Genomic DNA, 21,315 nt, shown 5'->3' with positions numbered 1-21,315 from the left:
CCTACCTCTGCCCTCTGAAGAGCCTACCTCTGCCCTCTGAAGAGCCTACCTCTGCCCTCTGAAGAGCCTATGCTAGAGTTTGCATGAGGTCTGCGGGACCTAGCTCTGGAACTCAGTTTGAAAGTGTAGCCCCCTCCCAAATACACCTATCAATTAGTTAGTAGTTTGGAATTGTTTTTCTTTCCACAGCTTCTCCCTCTCACATCCTATGCTTCATTTCTAGTATTTTTTGTTTTGTTTTTTAAATCTTTATTCTTCAATATTTTCCATTTCAGTTTGTATCATTTCTTTTCCTTTATCCTTTCTCCCTCTCATTGTTCACTGTTGACTGTCTTGCACTCTCTTCCTTTCCTTTTCCTCCTGCATAATTCCCCTCTCGATTACTTTATTTCCTCTTTCCTCCAGTATTTCTCTTCCTCCTGTTCTCTCCTTCCTTCCAGATCAGCAGCCTTCTAATAACCAACTGCAAGCCAGATCCTGGCAGCCACCCGACAGAAACACCACTGCTTGCCCTTAAATGGCTCTCCATTTATTATGTATACAAGCAAACTCTCACTTCTATCATGTCCCTGCAGCAGGTACCCTGAGCAGGTACCTTTTCTCCAAACTTGAGGCCTGTTTCCAAAAATCAGAGTCCCTCAGATTACTCACCTGCTCTTCCTTCTGCTAACTACAATCAGGAAGAAAGTGTCAAGCACTTTGCCATCTATATCCCCTTCAGTCCGTTCAGAATTCTGCTGCACATCTTATCTTCCGCCTGGACCGATATACTCATATCACCCCTCTCCTCAAGTCACCTCACTGGCTTCCGATCAGGTACCGCATACAGTGCAAGCTTCTCTTAGTAACCTACAAATGCACTCGATCTGCAGCCCCTCCTTACCTCTCTACCCTCATCTCCCCTTACGTTCCTACCCGTAACCTCCGCTCTCAAGACAAATCCCTCCTTTCAGTACCCTTCTCCACCACCGCCAACTCCAGGCTCCGCCCTTTCTGCCTCGCCTCACCCCATGCCTGGAATAAACTCTCTGAGCCCATACGCCAGGCCCCCTCCCTGCCCATCTTCAAAGCCTTGCTCAAAGCCCACCTCTTCAATGTCGCCTTCGGCACCTAACCACCAGACCTCTATTCAAGAATCTAGACTGCACCAACTTGACATTTCGCCCTTTAGATTGTAAGCTCCTTTGAGCAGGGACTGTCCTTTTTGTTGTTAAACTGCACAGCGCTGTGTAACCCTAGTAGCGCTTTAGAAATGTTTAGTAGTAGTAGTAGTTCATGCCCTCATAATCTTTGGTGTGTGTGGTGGTGGTGGTGGAGGGGGGGCTATAAGTTCCTAATTGCGGACACACTTTAACTGAAAGGAAAGGACTCTTCTTAAAAGCAGTGGCAGCACCAATGCCCAATCAGGGCCACCCAAGAGTAACCTTATGGTATTGGCGCCAAGACAAAGGTGGCAGGCCATCACATGGAAGCTATTAAGGGATCACCCCATTCTAATACTTACTGTGATACCAGGTCTGAAGACCTCTCAACAGACAGGGGGCCAAAGGCATCTCCTCCTCAGAGCATCAGCAACACCAAACCCAAAATCTTAAATTCCTAACACAAGGATGCAGGAGTTCAGGCCCTGAGTGACAAACAGGCCAGGTTTTCAGGATATCCCTAATGAATATGCATAAATTACTTGTGGACTCTCAGTTTCTATCTTGCAATCATTACATGCTTTATCCAAATAAACCAATAATATAACCCCCCCCCCCCCCCCCCCAGGTACAAACATCATTCAAATATCATTCATCCAATAAAACATCTGAATTGCGCTTGCAAAGTCAAGAACTGAAAAGAATTCAATATTTGTCCTCCCACTCAATTGTTGTAGTGGACAACCACTTTGAATTGAGATGAGAGATTTGCATAGAGCAGAGGTAGTATCCATGCAAATCTCTCTCATGCAATCTATTTACAATATTTAAGACTATTTAAATTGAAACAGTAGTTATTTTGTTTCGGGATAATAATTACCTTTATTGCAAAACATAGCTTAAAATATATAACTTTAGTTCACCTTATCTCATTATATTACACTCACATATATTCTCTACTCTCATCCATTCATTCAATTAAAAAAAAATATTAATCTTGACTTCTAGTGGAGCCATTGGCAGACGTGAGCTCCCAAACCCTGACTGCAAGACCCTGATTTTGGCAACCAAAGCACTATCCCACAGCCTTACCCCATGTCCAGCAGGGATGGGTTAGATTTTTGTCCCTGTGCAACTTTCTATCCTGTATCATTGAATATCTTTCAACTATCTTGGATCTTCGGACACTAAACTATCATTTTTAACCAACAGTCTTTTCAGTGTTGTTCACAATTAGTAGCCACCATATCTTCACTTGTGAAGAAAAAGTCTGTCCTGATATCACAGCATCTTCACACATGCTGTTCCTCTCCCAACTCTTTAAACATTTTTTTTGTCGTGTCTTATCTTTTTATCATTTATTCCTTGCACATAAATCAAATATGAACATACCTTTTGCCATTCAAAACTCTTTATAGACTCCATAAATGGAGCGGAGAACATTATGTCCGTGTGGACTATGGTATATTGGTCAGACAGTCAAAAAGGTTAAGCAGACTGGCACAACATTTCAGGTTGTGTAAAATGGAAGAACCACTGATGGAGCATTGGGTTACAGTTACACATGATATAAATGATCTTAGATTTTTGGTATTAATCCAGTTTGATGTTCACAGCAGGGGTAATATGCAAAAAAATGTTCAATAAAGAACAAATTTAATTTTTGAATGGGGAATGGTGAGTCCTTCTGGTTTAAAACAGGAAGTTGAGTGGTTGGGGATTCAAGCATGATGTTCTCAGCCAATTTAAATAGATTTAATATGAACCTACAGAGCATGCCAAAACATAAAACGCTGACTTGAAGCCAGTACTACGGTCTCATATCTCAGAGATACGAGACCGTAGTACTGGCTTCAAGTCAGCGTTTTATGTTTTGGCATCTCTGATCCAGCTGTTTTTTTCAGATCAAATAAATCTTCCGTATATTTATTGACAGGACATTCTCCATTTGCCCCATATTTGGTAGCAAAGGACTCTTGTATAGCCCCTGAAGCAGCCCAGTTGGGCGAAACACGGCCTGTGTCGGGCTGTTTGTACTTATATAAGTTTTAAACAGTTTACAGTTCTCCTTTTATATTATTTTTTATGTGGTAGTTAACCCCCCGAATACACCTAGAGCAAAAAACGGTGACTGTTGGGTTTGATGCAAGATAAAAAGGACACGAAAGGAATAATTAAGAAGCAGGGAGTCGGGAGAGGAACAGCATGTGTGAAGGTGTTGCAATATCAGGACTGGGACTTTTCTCTACAAGTGAAGATATGGTGGCTACAGACTGTGAATACTGAAAAGACTGTTGGTGAAAATGATAGTTTAATATCCCAAGATCCAAGACAGTTGAAAGCTATTTAATACAGGGACGTTTGTGAATAGCATTGTAATATTATATATAGTTAAAGTATATGTCAGATACTGTGTTTGTGAAATCATTTGGATGGTTAACATTAAAGGAAGGAAACAATAGTTTTTGTATGAAGGTACCATTACTTTCAATAGAGAAAGATTAATATTTGTAAAAATTGAATGAATGGGTGAGAATAGAGAATGTATGTAAATATAATCAGATAAGGTGAAATGAAGTTATATATATATATATATATATAAAGCTATGTTTTACAATAAAGGTAATCAAGAATATTTAAGCTATGTTTTGCAATAAAGGTACTTAATTCTTACAAACCCATCTCTTTCTCTAACAATATGCTGTATTCCCTAATATGTAAGCCATATTGAACCTGCTTTGAGTGGGAAAGCACGGGATACAAATGTAAAATAAATAAATAAACAACAATATTTAAATTGCAGCGGTTATTTTGTATTGGGAAATTGCATATTCATTAGAGATATCCTGAAAACCTGGACTGTTTGGTCACTCAAGGCCTGATTTGCAGACAACGAATGTAGTATTCATTCAGCTCATGAAAATATTCATTAGGGATATCCTGAAAGCCTGGCCTCTGTGGCATTCAAAGTCTTAACTCCTGAATCCCTGACCATATATTGCTGTACTTGGTAATGGTTACTCTGTATCTGAGCAGTGTTTGCTTCTTTCAGTATCCCATGGTGTGTAAGTGTGTATATACATATATACACATACATTATTTATTTTTAAGCCAGTACCTTTCTCCAATTTTGAGTTTCCAACCTAATCGGAACCAGGATAAGGTACACCTGCAACTACCCAGGATTTATTCCCCTCAGCAATGAAAGGTCCAAGAAAGCAAACAAGCAGACAATCCGTAGTAACTATGCACCAGGGCTCTTTCCAACACCCTGCTAACATGGGCCCCAAATCTGGCCACTAGATGCTGTTGCTGTGATAAACAGTGCCCAACAAGGTGAACCCAGCCGTAGGAATCAAACTCAATATATTCCACATGGAAGCTGCTAACACTCTGGCCCCATAAGAGTATGTTTTTAATCACTTTGAACATTTCATTTTTCAACTATTAAAAAAAAAATGTTACCCTTCATGTTGTCACTTATTTCACTCCATGTCACTGCCCCAGCACAGCATGCTCTTATCTTCTACAACCCCATCTTGAGCCAGACTAATTCTCTGGGGGTGTGGATGGGGTGGGGTGGGGAGAACAGGTAAGAAGCTCCACAAACCTTTGAGAGTTGTCAGCAAAGATTCCCAGGGGTCAATCCGAAGGATGCTCTGGACAGGATCTGTTCACTTCAAACCAGGAATCTATACAGCTGTGCAATTGAAAAAAAGGTATTGGAAGAAGGGCAACGGGCAAGAGAGAAAGAAGAGGCAGACAGGGGAAGGAAAGTTAGGAAAGGGCAGGAAAGGGGCCAGAAAGAGAGAGGTTTAGTTCATACTATCCACTATTTCAGATCAATGCTGAAATTCTCCTGATCTAAAAGTGTCCTTTGCAATAGTACTGTGTAAGCCATATGCCTGCAATGAGTGCATCTGGGTTAAAATTTGTAATCCAATTAATTTTGAATTATCTGTGATGGGTGTTCCTCAGTTCTGCAGCATAATGTAAGGGGAGATGAGGATGGGAAAGCTGCAGAAGGATGTGGATCATTGATTCTGCCAAATAACATGAGGCGGCAGAAAGATTATTATGGTATCGGATGAGGATTATTGATGCTGTGCGTCATCCTCAGTGAGGCTGTTTAATGGGAAAGAGACAGCAAGCTGGAAGATTCCTTACAGTTAACTGCCTTTCTATTAACGCCTACAACAGTCTGGGCTGACCCAGTTATGTTACTGTTAATTATTTTACAGAGTCATTTTTTGCTGAGATCAGATCTGCTACAGGCAAGTGGTGGGTCTTGAACAGGAAATGAAGTTGTTTCCACTCTTAACTGCTGAGGTAGTCTACATTTCGACCACCAGAAATCATCAGTCCTAACTACTGTAGGAAATAGGCAAGTGATGGTAGGGAAACTCCAAATACATGCCCAAATAGAGTCCAAATGCAAACAGGATGGTGCAGTGTAAGGCTTTTACTGCAAGCTGGACAGCATTGCTCGTACAGACCACACTTGTTTCTGCTCGATCGTCCAACCCCATAATGTTTCAGAACAGTTCTACTGATGAGAGATTTTCACATATATAGTGGAAACTGGTCTTGTACACCCCACCATGATCAGCTGGCAGCAATTAGCTATTTCACGAACCAACTGCCACAGGCTGAATTTGACCCAAATATTTAATGCAGAGCTCAATCCGCACTGAATACCTGGTCCACTACCTCTCTCTCCTCCAGTCCAAATTCCCCTCAGTTATCTGTCTTTACTTCCTGAGGAAGTCATTTCCTATTCTCTCTCCCTCATCCCCTTCTGTCTTCTACTCCTGCTGCTTCTTCATAGGCTCCAAAACAAATCTAAGAAATTCCCCTCCTCCCACCCTTGAGAGACTCAATTCCCAGAAGCCAAAGATGCTGCTGCCACCAACTTCAGGGGGAGCCAATTAGGGGCCAAAGACAACTATGCTTCCACCTTCCAGGTCTATTTCGACAACCATAAAAATCCAGGCAGTTTTTTTTTTTTAAGCTATTTAGTATATATTTCTACACACTTATAAGATATTTACATACAGGAATAAGAGCCTCAGTTAAGCTCAAGTATTTTTTTTTTTTTTAATAGAGACTCACTGATAGTACTCCAATTGTGTTGTCACAGCAGGTTTCTAGTCTTGGTGTGATTTTAGACTCGGTTCTAGCTATGGGACCACAGATGAGATGTGTAATGCAAATTCTGCCTTTTATTGTCTGCAGCTGCTTAGAAAGGTTGAAGCTGATGCAGAGAGCTGTCGATTCACAGCCTTTGTTCAAAGTATTGTTTTTGGCAAAACTTGATTACAGTAATATTATATATAGAAGGATAATCTTGAAACTGGTCTGGCTGCTTAATGCTCAGAGATAGATTGGTTACCTCATACACCCCACAACCGGAACATTTAAAATGCTCCTCTTGATTTTTAATGCCCTGCAGAATGAGGTTCCTCTCTCCCTATCTCAGGTTTTAAAAATTTATCAGCTCATTTGGACTTTGAGGTCAGCCAGAACCTTGATATTATCCATCCCAGCACTTCATAAAAGTACATTTTACCAAAACAAGTGCTGAAGCCTCTCCCACAGTTGGCCCACTGGAACAGAATATGCTTCCAATTGACCACTACCAACATATCATTTGAGAAACTTTTGAAGGTTTGTGTTTTTTCAAGCCTTCATGGCAGTTAGTTCATGCAATTATGTACTTACAGGGCAGGCTTTTAGAACTGTATTTTTTTGTGTTTTTAAATAGTTTTTTTTTATTTTTTATTATGATGTATGTTACCTGTAATCTGCCCAGGAAAATACACAGAAATTAAATGTAACAAACAAAATGAAACCAACTAAGGGGTCCTTTTACTAAGTTCCATTAAGTGCTAACACCTACTTAATGCAGCAAAAATACCATAGGGCAGGATACACTATATTACTTCATGCCCTTACCACACCTCCTCAATAGGTGGCGGTAAATGCTTCCATGATAATTTTTTTTAATGGCCATGCACTAATGGTAACAGCACACAGCCATTAATGAAAATGGAAAATAAGGCTTTTTACGGCCATGGTAGAAATGGACTCACATAAGGGTACACCAAGGACAATTCTTACCACAGCTTAGGGCTTGCTACCTGAAAGTCTTTATAGACCATGTCCTCCCCTACACTGAGCAGAACACTCTTGCTGATTTTATTTATAATCATGGAATTGATCCCTAAAAGTACCCCACCTTTGCCACCTTTTTTCCATTTTTTTTCTTATAAGTTCAGAGGGGAGGGGAGGGGATGATTGGGTTTAGGCAATATGACATGTGTTTATTTGCTCAAAATTGACAAGCATGACAGAGTTTCCACAATCAGACGAAACTGTGTTTCATTCCCTCCGCTGCCCTCAAGAAAAATACGTATTTTCTTATGTAAATGATCACAAAAAAGATGGTTCTCAATCCAAATTTTATGGTCAGAGAGAGAAACAGAACACCTACAGATCATTAGTACTGTTATGAAATTGGTATTTTACTATAAACTGCTCTAGTGCTTCATTATACACAAAATAAATCCCATACCCTATCAAAACTTTCTATACCTTTGGGCTTCTGGTTACATTAGAACTGGCCTCCATAGTGTTAGACCTCCATGAGCCTTCATCCAAATACCTGGGGGATCCTCATCCCACCCCATTCCAATAGTCTCCACCAAACTCAGCCAATCACAGTGGAGGTTGTTGATCAGAGGCCAAAGATGGAGCCCGACATGGATCCCAAATCTGGCCACTATGTTGCTGTTTAGTAATCCAACACTTCCTCTAGCTGCCTCCACAGCACTGAAACCAGGTTCTCTGCATGGAAATATGCACCATTTGCCGCTCAACCTACTCTGAAAGGATCTTTTAGTAATTATCAATGTATATAAGATCCCTAATTGATATACTCTAAAAGTGCCTCTCAATCCAGTCCTTGAGACACACCTAATCCTATCAGGTTTTCAGGATATCTACAATGAATATGCATTTACATAGCAAAGAGGCAGTGCATGCAAATCTCTCTCATACATAGTCATTGTGGATATTCTGAAAATCTGATAGGACTAGGTGTGCCCCAAGGATTGGGTTGAGAAGCACTGCTCTAAGAGTTGATATTGCTACGTCTCTCAACAAGATGTATTTAAAATATTATCCCTTAGACCATATTTTTGTGTATATACAATCTTTTCATTGGACTTGGCACAAAAAGAGATAACAGAGGCCTTGAGAATGGTCCAAGGACCCAGCTGATGATCCACTTGGAATTCGGTAGCAGATAAATTACTTGGCTGTGCAACACAAAGCTAAACTGTGGCCCTGATAAGTTATGCTGTTCAAGTATGGAAAGACAAAATGGGCCTCCCACCCTAAGCAGGCACATAAGGGTCACCAAGATTTGTACAATAATTCAAGGGCTGAATCCAGACCAAAAGGACATCATACACTATTGCTGATGACAAAAATAGGTATCCTGCAGGCCTAGTAAGTAAAGAAAATGATCTGAAAGCTAGAATGAAAAATTCAAGGTATTTCATTTGAAGTGCCTCAGTTTGACAGCTTTTCAGATTCTAAATACGACGAACTGGATTTAACTGGCCCCAAAAAGATCTAACTTTTTCCTTTTGGAGTAGAGCAGATGTGGTCCCTCTCCACAAAAGTGGACGTAAAGAAGAGGTTGGGAATTACAGGCTGGTAAGTCTGATATATGTGGTAAATAAATTAATGGAAACGCTTTTAAAACCAAGAATAGTAAAAGTTTTTAGAATCCAAAAAATTACAAGGCCCGAGGCAACATTGTTTCACTAGAGGTAGGTCTTGTCAAACAAATCTGATTTCTTTGACTGAGTGACCAGAGAGTTGGATTGAAAGTGGTGTATCTAGATTTTAGCAGACCCTTTTACACTGTTCCGCATAGACAACTAATAAATAAACCAAGTGCCTTCGGTATGGGCCCTAAAGTGACTGACAAGGTTAGGAACTGGTTGAGTGAAAGGTGACAAATGGTAGTGGTAAATGAAGTCATTCTGAGGAAAAGGGTTTAAGCCAGAAAGACTTACATCATATTAAATTAATTCAAAATACTTCCATTAAATTGATTAAAGGAGCAAAAATGTTTGACCATGTTACACTTCTCCTAAAAGCTGCACAGTGGATACCATTCCCACAAAGAATAACCTATAAGGTTCTTATTCTGGTATTTATAATAAATGAACAATGGCTTTCCCCCCCCCCCCCTTTTTTTTTTTGGCAAGTCTGACACCTTATTCTCTCTTCGCTCATCCCATCTCCTAGACATACCTTCCTTCCAACAAATTAGATGCGATACCATGTGTTGCTCCATTTTCTGTTGTAGGTGCCACTCTATGGAACACTAACTCTCCAGCTTAGAAAACAGACCTCTCTAAGAAAATTTAAATCTGATCTCAAAACAGTTTTTTAATGCTTTTCTTAAGAGAAAAAAGCATCTGTTTAAATTTGAGGTCACCCTCGGTGTGAGCCTGCCAGCCACCTCAGTAGCATTCCCTTTCCTCCCCACCTGTTCTTCGCTGCTACCTTACCTATCTCATCATTTATTGTAGTTTCCTTTCCTCCTACCCCACACCGCCTCTTTAAAAAAAAAAAAAAAACAAACTCCTCTTTATTTTCTATCTTGTTAGGTTTGTAAACCGCACATGATGTGAAGGATAAATGCTAAATAAACTTGGAAAAAAAAGTTAAACAAGTTACCAGTGGTGTGCCACAAGGTTTGGTTCTTGGGCCAGTTCTTTAACATTTTTGTAAGCGATACTGCTGAAGGGCTGTCTGGTAAAGTTTTGCCTCCGAGGATGATACCTTGATGGTGTGGATAACATGAGGAATGACTTGGCAAAGCTAGAAGAATGGTCTTGTGCAAATTAGATTTAATGCTAAAAAATGCAAGATCATGCATTAAGTTTGCAAAAACCCAAGGGAACAGTACAGTTCAGGGGGTGAGGAACTTTTGTGCACGAAAGAGGAGTGGGACTTGGATGTGAACACATATGATTAACTTAAAGGTGGACAAATAGGTAGAAAAGGTACGACAAAGCTAGAACGATGCTTGGGTGCATAGAGAGAGGAATGGCCAGTAGGAAAAAAGAGGTGATGACGCCCCTGTATAAGACTCTGGTGAGACCTTATTTAGGATATTGTGTACAATTCTGGAGACCACACTTACAAAAAGATATAAACAGGATGGAGTCAGTCCAGAAGGCAGCTACTAAAATGATCAGTGGTTTTTGTCAAAGTGTATAGGGACAGACTTAAAGATCTCAATATGTATACTTTGGAAGAAAGGCAGGAGAGGGGAGATATGAGACATTTAAATACCTATGTGGCATAAATGCCCAGGAGGCGAGTCTCTTTCAATTGAAAGAGAGCTCTGGAACGAGGGAGCATAGGATGAAGGTGAAAGGGGACAGACTCAGAAGTAACCTGAGGAAATACTTCAAGGAAAGGATGATTAATTCGTGGAACAGCTTCTTGGTGAAGTGGGGGAGACAAAAACAGTATCTGAATTCAAGAGAGCTTGGGACAAGTACACAGGATCTCTAAGGGAGTGATAGGGAGAGCACACTGGATAGGCCATATGGTCTTTTTCTGCCTACATTTTTCAATCTTCTATGTAACTCAGGTGTGGGTAACCTCGGTCCTCAACCCAGTCAGGTTTTCGAGATTTTCCCTATGTATATGCTTCAGATCTATTTGCAGGGAGTGGAGGAAGTGTATATAGATCTCATACACATTCATTGGGTTGCTCACTCCTGGACAAATTTAATACACTTCTTGACTAGTTTTTGAAGTCCAGAACCTCCCTGAGCTGAAGAAGTTTGTTGATTCCCTGGTCCTGGGAGCTGTACTGCTGTAGTCATTCCCAGTAGGTCAGCTGGTTTAGATAAAGTGTTTCTGATAGGGAAGGGGATCACTTCTTATATCAGCTGCTGATCTATGATCTATTGATATTGTGTGCTGTGGAAGGAAGACTGTTGCACTGTACTCTTCTGTGTAACAGTATAATGTGAGTCATCTGTGCAATCTTTGAGCCCTCTACTGGATACCAAACATTCCAATTAGCACCACATTTGGGTATTTGTTTTGATTATTTCACACAGGCCAAACATTTTGACATGGTCAATGAGTTTTTCCAGCTCTTACCCAACTGATCTCGGAAAGGAACCCTTAAGTCCAGGATGTTTATATGTATGTGGAAATTATATATATAGGCCACATGTTAGATGCCCATGACTTAGTGGTAAATGGCTCTGTAAACCTGTACCTACCCACTAAGACATCTAGCTCCACACATGACTGTACCCATTCCCTCTAGCCATCCAGGGCTAGATGTAAATGGATAGTATTCTCTGCAGTAATCTTCTGATTTATCCAGTAGCCATGGAACACACAACTCTATCCTTACTATATCTCAGTCAGACATAAATAACATATTATGCAGCAGAAACAAAGTGAATCAAGAAAAAAGGCTGGTAAATATTTGACCGAATCTATCTATGGCTTAATGGCTGTAGAAATGTCTTGACTGGTGTACTCCTATAATTTTACTGTTTGGTATGACTGATGGGAGATTGCTGGTTGAGGTTGTGCGTACCAGTGCAATGTCTAGTTGTGTGGGGATTTTTCTTTTATCTCAACAACTGATATACTGGGTGTTTAATGTGCTTCCATATCCAATGATGATTTCCTTTCTTCCTAATTATACTGTATACCCCCCCCCCCCCCCCATGTTTTATTTATTTGGATTTTGCTCACATCTTTCCAGTAGTAGCTCAAGGTGAGTTGCATTCAGGTGCACACTGGGTATTTCTCTGTCCCTGGAGGGCTCAATCTAGGTTTATACCTGAGGCTATGGAGGGTTAAATGACTTGTGCAAGACCACCACGGAGCAGAAGTTGGATTTAAACTGGCCACCTCTGGATGTCAAGACTGGTACTCACCACTAGGCCATGCCTGTTTGCCAGGAAAGGTAATGGTACATTAAAAATTCTCAAACTATAGTTTTTACTCATCTGCATGGTTACATAAATCAAGACACTTGGTAAGATTCTTCAAAAAGCAACAATGTTGTACCTTTTGTGATAAATGCAGAGGCATGGCAGCCTAGCTATCGTATCTCCCTGTAGCAGCTCCTCCAGGCAGATGACGCATTCCCCGGCATCCTTCGTGAGCACATCATCTGAGAAAAAGAAATTATGAGTACAGTTAGATACTTGAAGGGTGGTGAAAGCCCCTACACCAATGCAACTTTCTCACCACTTCTAGAATATTTCAGTCATGCATACAGCCACCTCAAAGATGGATAGCCAGGCTGCTTGCTCTAACCTCCCCTTTTTGGAAACAGCTATGTAGTACAAACATTACTTTTATTACCACTATCCAACTGCTGCTTAGAACACCAAGACGAAAGAAACCAACGTGATCCACACTGTCTGCAAGAAGAGCTGGGAGTGAAGGTTGAACATGAACATTTTCAGGCATCTTCCTGACTGAAAGCTTTGAGCTTAGATCCTTAAGTCACACAACTTGCTTTAACAAACGAGAACTAGAAAAGGCATGTAAGTGCTTCCTACCCTTTTTCTCCTCCTCCCCAATCTGATTATGTTGGCATCATGCTGTCAGTGGTACCAAGTACAGAGGTCAGAAGCTGCATCAACCTATTCCGCTCATAAAAACTGTGCTTTAAAAAAAGAAAAGGAAAAAAAACCCCAAGGATTTTCCTCACTGCTACTGGTTGTGTTCATTTTCAGCTTCTAAGCTCTCTGTTTTGAGCATGAATAATTAAGGGACTGCACAATAGATAAAACAAAAACGACAGTGGAGGGAGCTTTTGCATCTGAAGGACCTCATATTGCAACCAAATTTGAGGATAAGAAACTAAACTGCAGCAGCCTATACACAGGGGTGCTGCTCTGTCAGTTTCTAGAGGGCGGTGCATGCATGTGCTCACCACCTCCTCGGGCATTAACATTGTTTCTTTTTTTAAAATAAAAATGAAAGCTCACCTGATGCTGTGAACAGCAACTGATGTGAAGTTAGTGAGCTGCTCGGGTACCCCTCCCCCTTTCAATCAACTAGCATGGACCACCTGTCTCCCAAATTTTTGCATTTTTCCTTGTATCTGACACACGCCGTGCTATGAATGGCTACATCACTCGCTCCTCGCACCTGACTGTCTCCAAGCTTCCCCAGAAATATTGTAGTGGCAGCCAATCACAAGACATGATGGTGGCCCAATCCCCAGTCTCCCTAATTCCTGTGACCTTGATTTCAGAACTCACCAAGATGGTGGTTAAAAAACTGGATTCCAACTTTACGCAGCTTTCCAACCAGCTTACAGATATTGGTGACTGGTTTCTTATGCAGGGGACATTGCTCAGTCTCATACGGCTGACTTGGTACTGTTGGAGGTTCTGGTAGGCGTGCAATAGCTGAAGCTCAATGATTTAGAGAACTGAGCACGTCAAAAACAACCTCCACTTTGCTGGATTTCCCCAAGTTGCTGTTGGACAGCTCCCTGATGTCCACCTTGGAAACGTGGCTTTTAGCACATTTTCCTCAAGCTGGAGTGCCTCTTAACCTGGAGAGTGCACACCACATGGGACCAGCCCACTCGGATGATGCAAGGCCCCATGCGATTGTTGCTAAGTTCCATCATTATGCGCATAAAGCTAATGTTCTATGCCTCTACAAACCCTGCAAAGATGAGGTCACCAGTGAAGGGAAGCAGATTCACATTTTTCAGGATTATTCTGTCACCTTATCAGCAAAGTCGTGTGTGTTTTTGGACCGTGTTCCTCTAATGGAAAAATCTATACGCTTCTCTTTACAATATCCTGCAACACTCCGCATCCAGCATGAAGGGAGGTGTTGGGCCTTTACCACCACACTGAAGAAAGCAAGGGACTGGCTAAATACCCTCACGAAACACAGACTTTCTTCCCTCGGGGATTTATTGTGGACTTATGTCTCTGTGTTTGTCTGGATGTACGGAGCTTTTGTCCACAGCATGGCCTTTCTTTCTACATGGGACCCAAGTGGGACCTTTCTATCTGGGCTCACTGGTTTGTAAGTGGTATGCCTGTGGTGTAGGTGACATGGTGGGTGTGGAGGTGGGGTGGATGGCTGTGCAAGTGTGGGCTTGAGGGGGGTCTGACAGATTGAGTACAGTTTTGTTTTTCTTTTGGGGAGGGGGCACTGATAGCATGTACGTGATCAACTGTCTTCCCTTCCATAGTGGAGATCAGACATGTTGAGTTTGGGAGGAAAAGAGGGGTGGGTGGGTTTGAGTGTTGTATTTTCCTTGATCTCATCTGCTACTGTTTGGGCATACGTCTAGTTTGCAGTTGGATCTGGCGAATCTTTTGAGTATTTCAGAGATGAGGTCTTCTGATAGTATTTCGAATTCGGTCCAGGTTCTGTCTGCTGGGTATATTCAGTCTTCTAGGACTGTCTGAATATACCCAGCAGACAGAACCTGGACCGAATTCGAAATACTATCAGACCTCATCTCTGAAACACTCACAAGATTCGCCAAATCCAACTGCAAACTAGACATATGCCCAAACAACCTCATGAAATCGGCCCCTCAACAATTCATAACAGACCTAACGAACCATGTAAACTCCATGCTACAAAGCGGGCTTTTCCCAAAAGAAAAAGGAAATATTCTACTCACCCCAATACCCAAGGACGCAAAGAAAAGTGCAAGTGAAATAACTAATTACAGACCAGTAGCATCCATACCACTAATAACCAAAATAACCGAAGGGATGGTAACAAAACTTACAAACTATCTAGACAAATTCTCAACACTGCATGATGCCCAATCAGGAATCCGATCAAACCACAGCACCGAAACAGTACTAATTACACTAATGACTAAATTTAAACAAATGATTGTAACCGGCAACAATATACTCCTTCTACAATTTGACATGGTGGACCACGGAATCCTACTACATATACTTGAATACTTTGGCATCGGAGGCAATGTCCTAAACTGGTTCAAGGGGTTCCTAACCTTACGCTCATATCAGGTCACATCAAATTCAACTACGTCAGCAGCATGGACACCAGAATGTGGAGTACCGCAAGGATCACCCCTCTCACCAACTATCTTCAACCTAATGATGACACCCCTGGCAAAACTTCTAGCAAGCCATAACCTTAACCCACATATATATGCTGACGATGTAACAATATATATCCCTTTCAAACAAGACATTAAAGAAATCCACAATGAAATCAACCAAAGCTTACACATCATGAACACCTGGGCAGATGCATTTCGTTTGAAACTGAATGCAGAAAAAACTCAATGCTTGATACTTACCTCCCAATACAACACGAATGAATTCACCGCTATAAACACACCAAAACTAAATCTTCCAATTTCTGAAACTTTAAAAATCCTTGGAGTCACTATTGACCGCCACCTAACACTCGAAAATCACGCAAACAACACAACCAAAAAGATGTTTTACAGCATGTGTGAGACTGAAAAGAATAAGACCATTCTTCCCAAGATCCGTCTTCCGCAGCCTAGTGCAGTCACTCGTACTTAGCCATTTGGATTACTGCAACTCACTATACGCAGGTTGTAAAGAGCAAATACTGAAGAAACTTCAAACAGCCCAGAACACAGCTGCCAGACTCATTTTCGGGAAACCAAAATACGAAAGCGCGAAACCCTTACGAGAGAAGCTACACTGGCTCCCACTCAAGGAACGCATCACTTTTAAAGTATGCACACTAGTCCACAAAATCATTCATGGTGAAGCCCCAGCCTACATGTCTGACTTAATAGACCTACCACCTAGAAATGCTAAAAGATCATCCCGAACTTTCCTGAACCTCCACTACCCTAATTGCAAAGGCATAAAATACAAAGTGATGCACGCATCAACCTTTTCTTATATGAGCACGCAATTTTGGAACAATCTTCCACGTAACCTGAAGGCGACCAACGAGCTGACCGACTTCCGCAAACTATTGAAGACTCATCTCTTCGAAAATATCTATCGAAAGGATCAAAACACATGAAGTCTACGCACACTGTTAGTAATACATCAATACATTCCCATCTGTACTCTCATTTTAACATACATAAACCTTAATCTACAGGTAAAATGCTATACCCGAATGTTTTTCGCGCTATTGTTCTATAGTCCTATCAGTATCTGTTGTTCTTCCTTTGTTCCATTGTTTTGTTCCATTGTAGTATTCTCTTAACGATACGTAGACTCTGTTTTAAACTCAATGCCTAACAATGTAACCACAATCGAGTTGTAACAAATTGTACTTCCATTAATACGATGAACTGTAAGCCACACTGAGCCCGCAAATAGGTGGGAAAATGTGGGATACAAATGCAATAAAATAAATAAATAAATAAAAAATACTGCTTGGCTGGTGCCATTGTGAAGAAGGCAGGGGGGCTCTGATTTGTGTATTCAGTGCGCTACACCTTTGCTGGTTTTCATCTCCCTGGGGTGCGGCTGAGCTCCTCAGGGGACTTGCTCAGGCATTTTTTTTTTTTTTTAGCTGTGTATTGTCCTTACTTGCAACCCTGGCTAACTCCTTGGCACTCACTTCATCACATGGAATGTGCCTGGGATCAATTCCTCTGTCAAACGTTCTAAAATTTTGTCTGTATTAAAGCACCATAAAACTTCAACCGCAGGTATTACACAAGACCTTAGGGACCAGGGATGGGCAACCACGGTCCTTGAGGGCAACAACCCAATTTGGTTTTCAAGATTTCCACAATGAATATGGATGAAGTTTTATATACAGTGGAAGCAGTACTTGCAAATCAATTCCATACATACTCACTGTGGAAATTAGAACTGGGTTGTGGCCTTCAATGGCCGTAGTTGCCCATCATGCTCTAGACTGTTCATCAAATCTCGCTACATATACCCATGGGGGTATCACACTATCAAAAATCCCAGTGATGAGAGGAGCCATGATATTTACACTGTGCACAGGTTCTCCCATTGCCCACTAGGTGTCATCTTCTGGCTGTAGCCAGTCCAATTTGGAAAGAGCACCTACAAAAAGTGCAGATCTGCTCAAAATCATATGAAAATAAAATGATCAGACGTTTGTACATTTTCACAATAAGTCTTACATTTTTGTTTGTGATGAATATATTAGGGCTAACAAACTGGTCCAAAATATGACCTTCAGTATAAGAACTCAAAAGCATTTATGACCAACCTAAAACAAGACAAATTGAGTAAAACCAAATCGGACCTGAATCATACATTTTTTAAACATTAGCATGAATATGGGATATCTATGTCTGCGTACGCGGAGCAGCAGGCTACAGTGTGATGACCTTTTGACAGGACACCTAGAGAAAGTATCTTGTTTGCCCCACCTGTGTCCTGAAACTTATATTCTCAATGGACTACAATGGAGCATCAGTGCAGGTTCTGCAGGGCTGTTCCCTCTAAGTTTTTCCCCTCTAAATGATTAATTTCCCTAATTGTTAAACAAACACCGCATGGAGGTTTTTGTTTAAAGAGGTACCTGAATTTGGTGGAGAAGCAGCAGAAGAAAAGGTCTGGCTCTGAACATGGTGACAAAATTACTCAGAACATCTGGAATTATCTCCCACAGATTGAACTTTCAAGGTGTTTATTCAGGATCATATGGATTTCACCTTTAGAAATGTCAGAGGGTTAGGACAGAGACCCAGGAATTCTTGAGTTCTAATCAGATCCGTATAGTCGGTACACCAAATTAACTCCAACTCCTACTGATATTATTTATGAACATTTATACCCCACTTTTTTCCACATAAAGCAGACTCAAAGTGGCTTACAATGTACAGATTAATCAATTACATTTACATTGGATAGGGGGAAGGAACGGGGTAAGAAGGAAAAGGGAAAGGGAAGAGAGACTAAGATGGATGGTGGCAATCCAGATGAGGAGAAGGCCCAGAGTGGTTCGAACAGTTCACGGCAAGGCGATCCACAATTGGGAGCTGTAGCAATATCCAGTAAGTGCAGGCGAAACAGCAATATGCGGCCAGGAGAGTGGTAGTGGTCACCAGAGGCAGACAACAGCAGCTGGAGGTGGACAATGCCGGCGGGGCCCAGGATGACAACGGGTCCGGCAATACCACCGCAGAGGAAGAGGTACCGCAGCCTGCCTGCGCACTACGACACTCTGGACCGCAACGGGAAAGAGATGCTAGTTCCACTTTGTAGGAAGAAATCACAGATGACAGCACCATAGGGAAGGTGAAATGAAGACCAAGTTGTTTGCAGCAGCAAAGACACTGCTTGAGTAATGCTGAATAACTGTGGGCTAGAAAGGAGCCGCTGGACTACAACAGACATTCCTGGTGACACGGAGAGGGATCCATAGTGGTGCAGGAGCAAGCGTTCCTCCTCCCTAGTCTCAATCGACGAGGTCCTCCAGACCAGGGACAACCATCACCGTGCTGTCAGTCAGGCAGAAGAGGAAGAGCCGCACAGCTGAGCGGCGTGGGTGGGGCCCGGGTGAACAACTCTGATGCAACGGCCAGAAGCCCGTCCGGCCCAGGGCAGCAGACTCCCCACAGAAAGATGAACAGCGGGGAGGAGGTGGCAGCGGCCCGCCAGCGGTTGGTCCTCGAACACGACGGCAACGAGTAGACCCGACTTGCCCCTCTACAACAAACGGGCTCCCCATGATGCTCCGGACCCGGAGAGGCACTGAATGAGGGGAACCACGCTCAAATGCCAGGTGAAAACCCAAGGATGCCCGGAGCTAACGGTTTCCCGTCCGTTTATCCGGCAGCCATTTAAAATTTTGAGGTTTAAATTTTTTGTTCTCATTTATAGTACTGGTAAATATAACTTTAGATCCAGGACAAAGATATAGATATATAGATACATACATACACACACATACAGGATGAGGCAAAAAAAAAAGTAACTCTCTAGAGTTTGTTTTCTCAACAACCGCTTAGAATTTCAACAAGAAATTTTACAGCTTTATATGTTGTTACTATCTATGTTTATGTGCCGAGCGGAATGAGATTATTTTTTAACATGACTTTTTAGTATGACCAGCACTTTTTGCACGTTCAAAAATGTTTACACTGAATCTACCAAAAAAAAAAAGCCTAGGGTAAAACAAGGTACCAGCTTTACTGTTAATGTCAGTGACAGACTTCTCTGGAGAACAAATGTTGGAGGCCTATCACAAGCTCCACCCACAGCAGCACACAATCGCCAAACTCAAGGAATCACTGCAGATCTGGGACAACCTGCCACAGGGACCAATTGACAGGGCTTTTAAGAACTTACCAAAGCGACTGAAAGCCTGTGTTAAAGCTAGGAGTGGACACTGAGCCATTCAGCGTGACTGCAAAATTCTGACATTAATTGTATCGTTTGAATGTTGGGACAGGCTTATGAACCTCAACATGTATACGCTGGAAGAGAGGAGGGAGAAAGGAGACATGATAGAAACGTTTAAATATCTCAAGGGCATTTATGTACAGGAAGAGAGCCTTTTCCAAATGAAGGAGAGCTCTGGAATGAGGAGGCATATGACAAAGTTAAGAGGGAATAGGCTTAGGCGTAACCTAAAGAAGTATTTCACAGAAAGGGTGGTGGAGGCGTGGAATGGCCTCCTGGTGGCGGTGGTGGAGTCGAGAACTGTTCCAGAATTAAAAAGGCATGGGATAAGCATGTGGGATTGCTTAGAAACAGGAAGAATTAGGGGTTACAGAAGATGGGCAGACTGGATGAGTCATATGGCCTTTATCTGCCGTCATGTTTCTATGAATGATTTATTGTGTTTTGGTTCAACCATTTTTAACACACATTACAATCACAAGGTAGTAAACCAAAATGTCAGTAACAGCAACAGCTTAAGATAATTAAACATTGTTTAATAGCAATATGTAAGCAAGACTAAAGTATGTAAAATTTCTCATTGAAATTCAAAGCAGTTGCTGAGAAAGCTAGAGTCAGTCTTGGTACATTTTTACCAACTCCAATTCCACCAAACTTATTTACAACCGACTCCACAGCACTGGTTCTAATCCCTGTTCTGTTCCCAGTGGTGACCCCGAGTCATCAACTGTCTCTCCTGAAGTCTCATCTCTTATCTATAAGAGCATGGGTAAGTTACACTGGTAGTGATGGGGCAGGTAAGGGTCTCAGTTTTACCAATAAAAGCATTTTTTTGCTCCATGCCAGAAATTTCCACAGCAGATTACACTGCAAACACGGTTACAACATGCACCCCAGTCTCTCAAGATAGAAGTCAAAACTTGGCTTCTCAATCTTAAAAGCCTGTCACCCTTCCTCAAGACAGTAACTGGTATAGCCCTGTATTGTGATAAACAATGTAATTAGACATTTACTTTGATTTAAACAAATACAAACCCACCACATCTCAAAAGACAGCACTATGGTTTGTGCTATGCCCTCATTAAACAAGAAAAGTGAAATTAAATCTAATATTTATGTGTTTGCTTTCTGAATGTGGTTATTTTCATATATCTGTTCATAAATTTCTGTTCTGAATGACTGTCTGATCTGAAGGTGGTCTCTCAATGTCAGCTGCCACTTCCTTCACTTCCCCAGCCTCAGAAAGCCCTGATGATGGACTTGAAGCAATTCCTCCTGCTGATTGTATAAACATGCGACTCTGTACAGTAGAATTAAAAGCAACAGTGCAGAATTAGAGTCCTGCTGTTTCCTAAGCAACAATGACAGAACTGGGCATTGTCCCAGTTGATTTTGGCAACATTTAGCTTCCGGATATAAATTTGAAACAGAAGTGTGGGGTCAACTCGCTGTTTGCTGGTTCAGTGGTAGTAGAGCGAAGTCCTGAAGACAGAAAGAAATAATTCTAGGCATTGCATGCAGAGTGGTCACAGCAAACCATCAGAACGCCACATGCTTCCAGATGGTGCTACTGTCTGTGCCTCCTACCCCTCCCCTCCAGAAGCACATAAAGTACACCCCAGCTCTACTCAGTGGCTGTATATGGAGACATAGCACAGTAGACCCAATTCTTGTTTAGACTTAGCTGGAAGACCGGAAGAGCAACAGAAACACCAGAAGAGAAACAGAAACAAAGTACTGGGCCCAAG

General features: G+C 41.7%; 1 protein-coding gene across 2 annotated transcripts in view; it reads right to left on the bottom strand.

The window, feature by feature from the left end:
• The window catches only part of ZNRF1 (zinc and ring finger 1), a 339,600-nt gene that overhangs the window by 36,635 nt on the left and 281,650 nt on the right, over positions 1–21,315 (bottom strand). For both annotated transcript variants that reach the window (XR_003942198.1, XM_030203635.1), the window contains exons 3-4: positions 12,276–12,381; positions 4,753–4,842 (exon numbers count right to left, since the gene is read on the bottom strand). Coding sequence is in view for 1 of the 2 variants with exons in the window: in XM_030203635.1 (XP_030059495.1) it covers positions 4,785–4,842; positions 12,276–12,381 (164 nt within the window). In the remaining variant the exon portion in view is untranslated. The remainder of the gene's footprint in view (positions 1–4,752; positions 4,843–12,275; positions 12,382–21,315) is intronic.

This window comes from Microcaecilia unicolor, chromosome 5 (genome assembly GCF_901765095.1).
Source record: "Microcaecilia unicolor chromosome 5, aMicUni1.1, whole genome shotgun sequence".
Taxonomy (NCBI): domain Eukaryota; kingdom Metazoa; phylum Chordata; class Amphibia; order Gymnophiona; family Siphonopidae; genus Microcaecilia; species Microcaecilia unicolor.
This window is presented reverse-complemented; position numbering and strand designations above follow the sequence as displayed.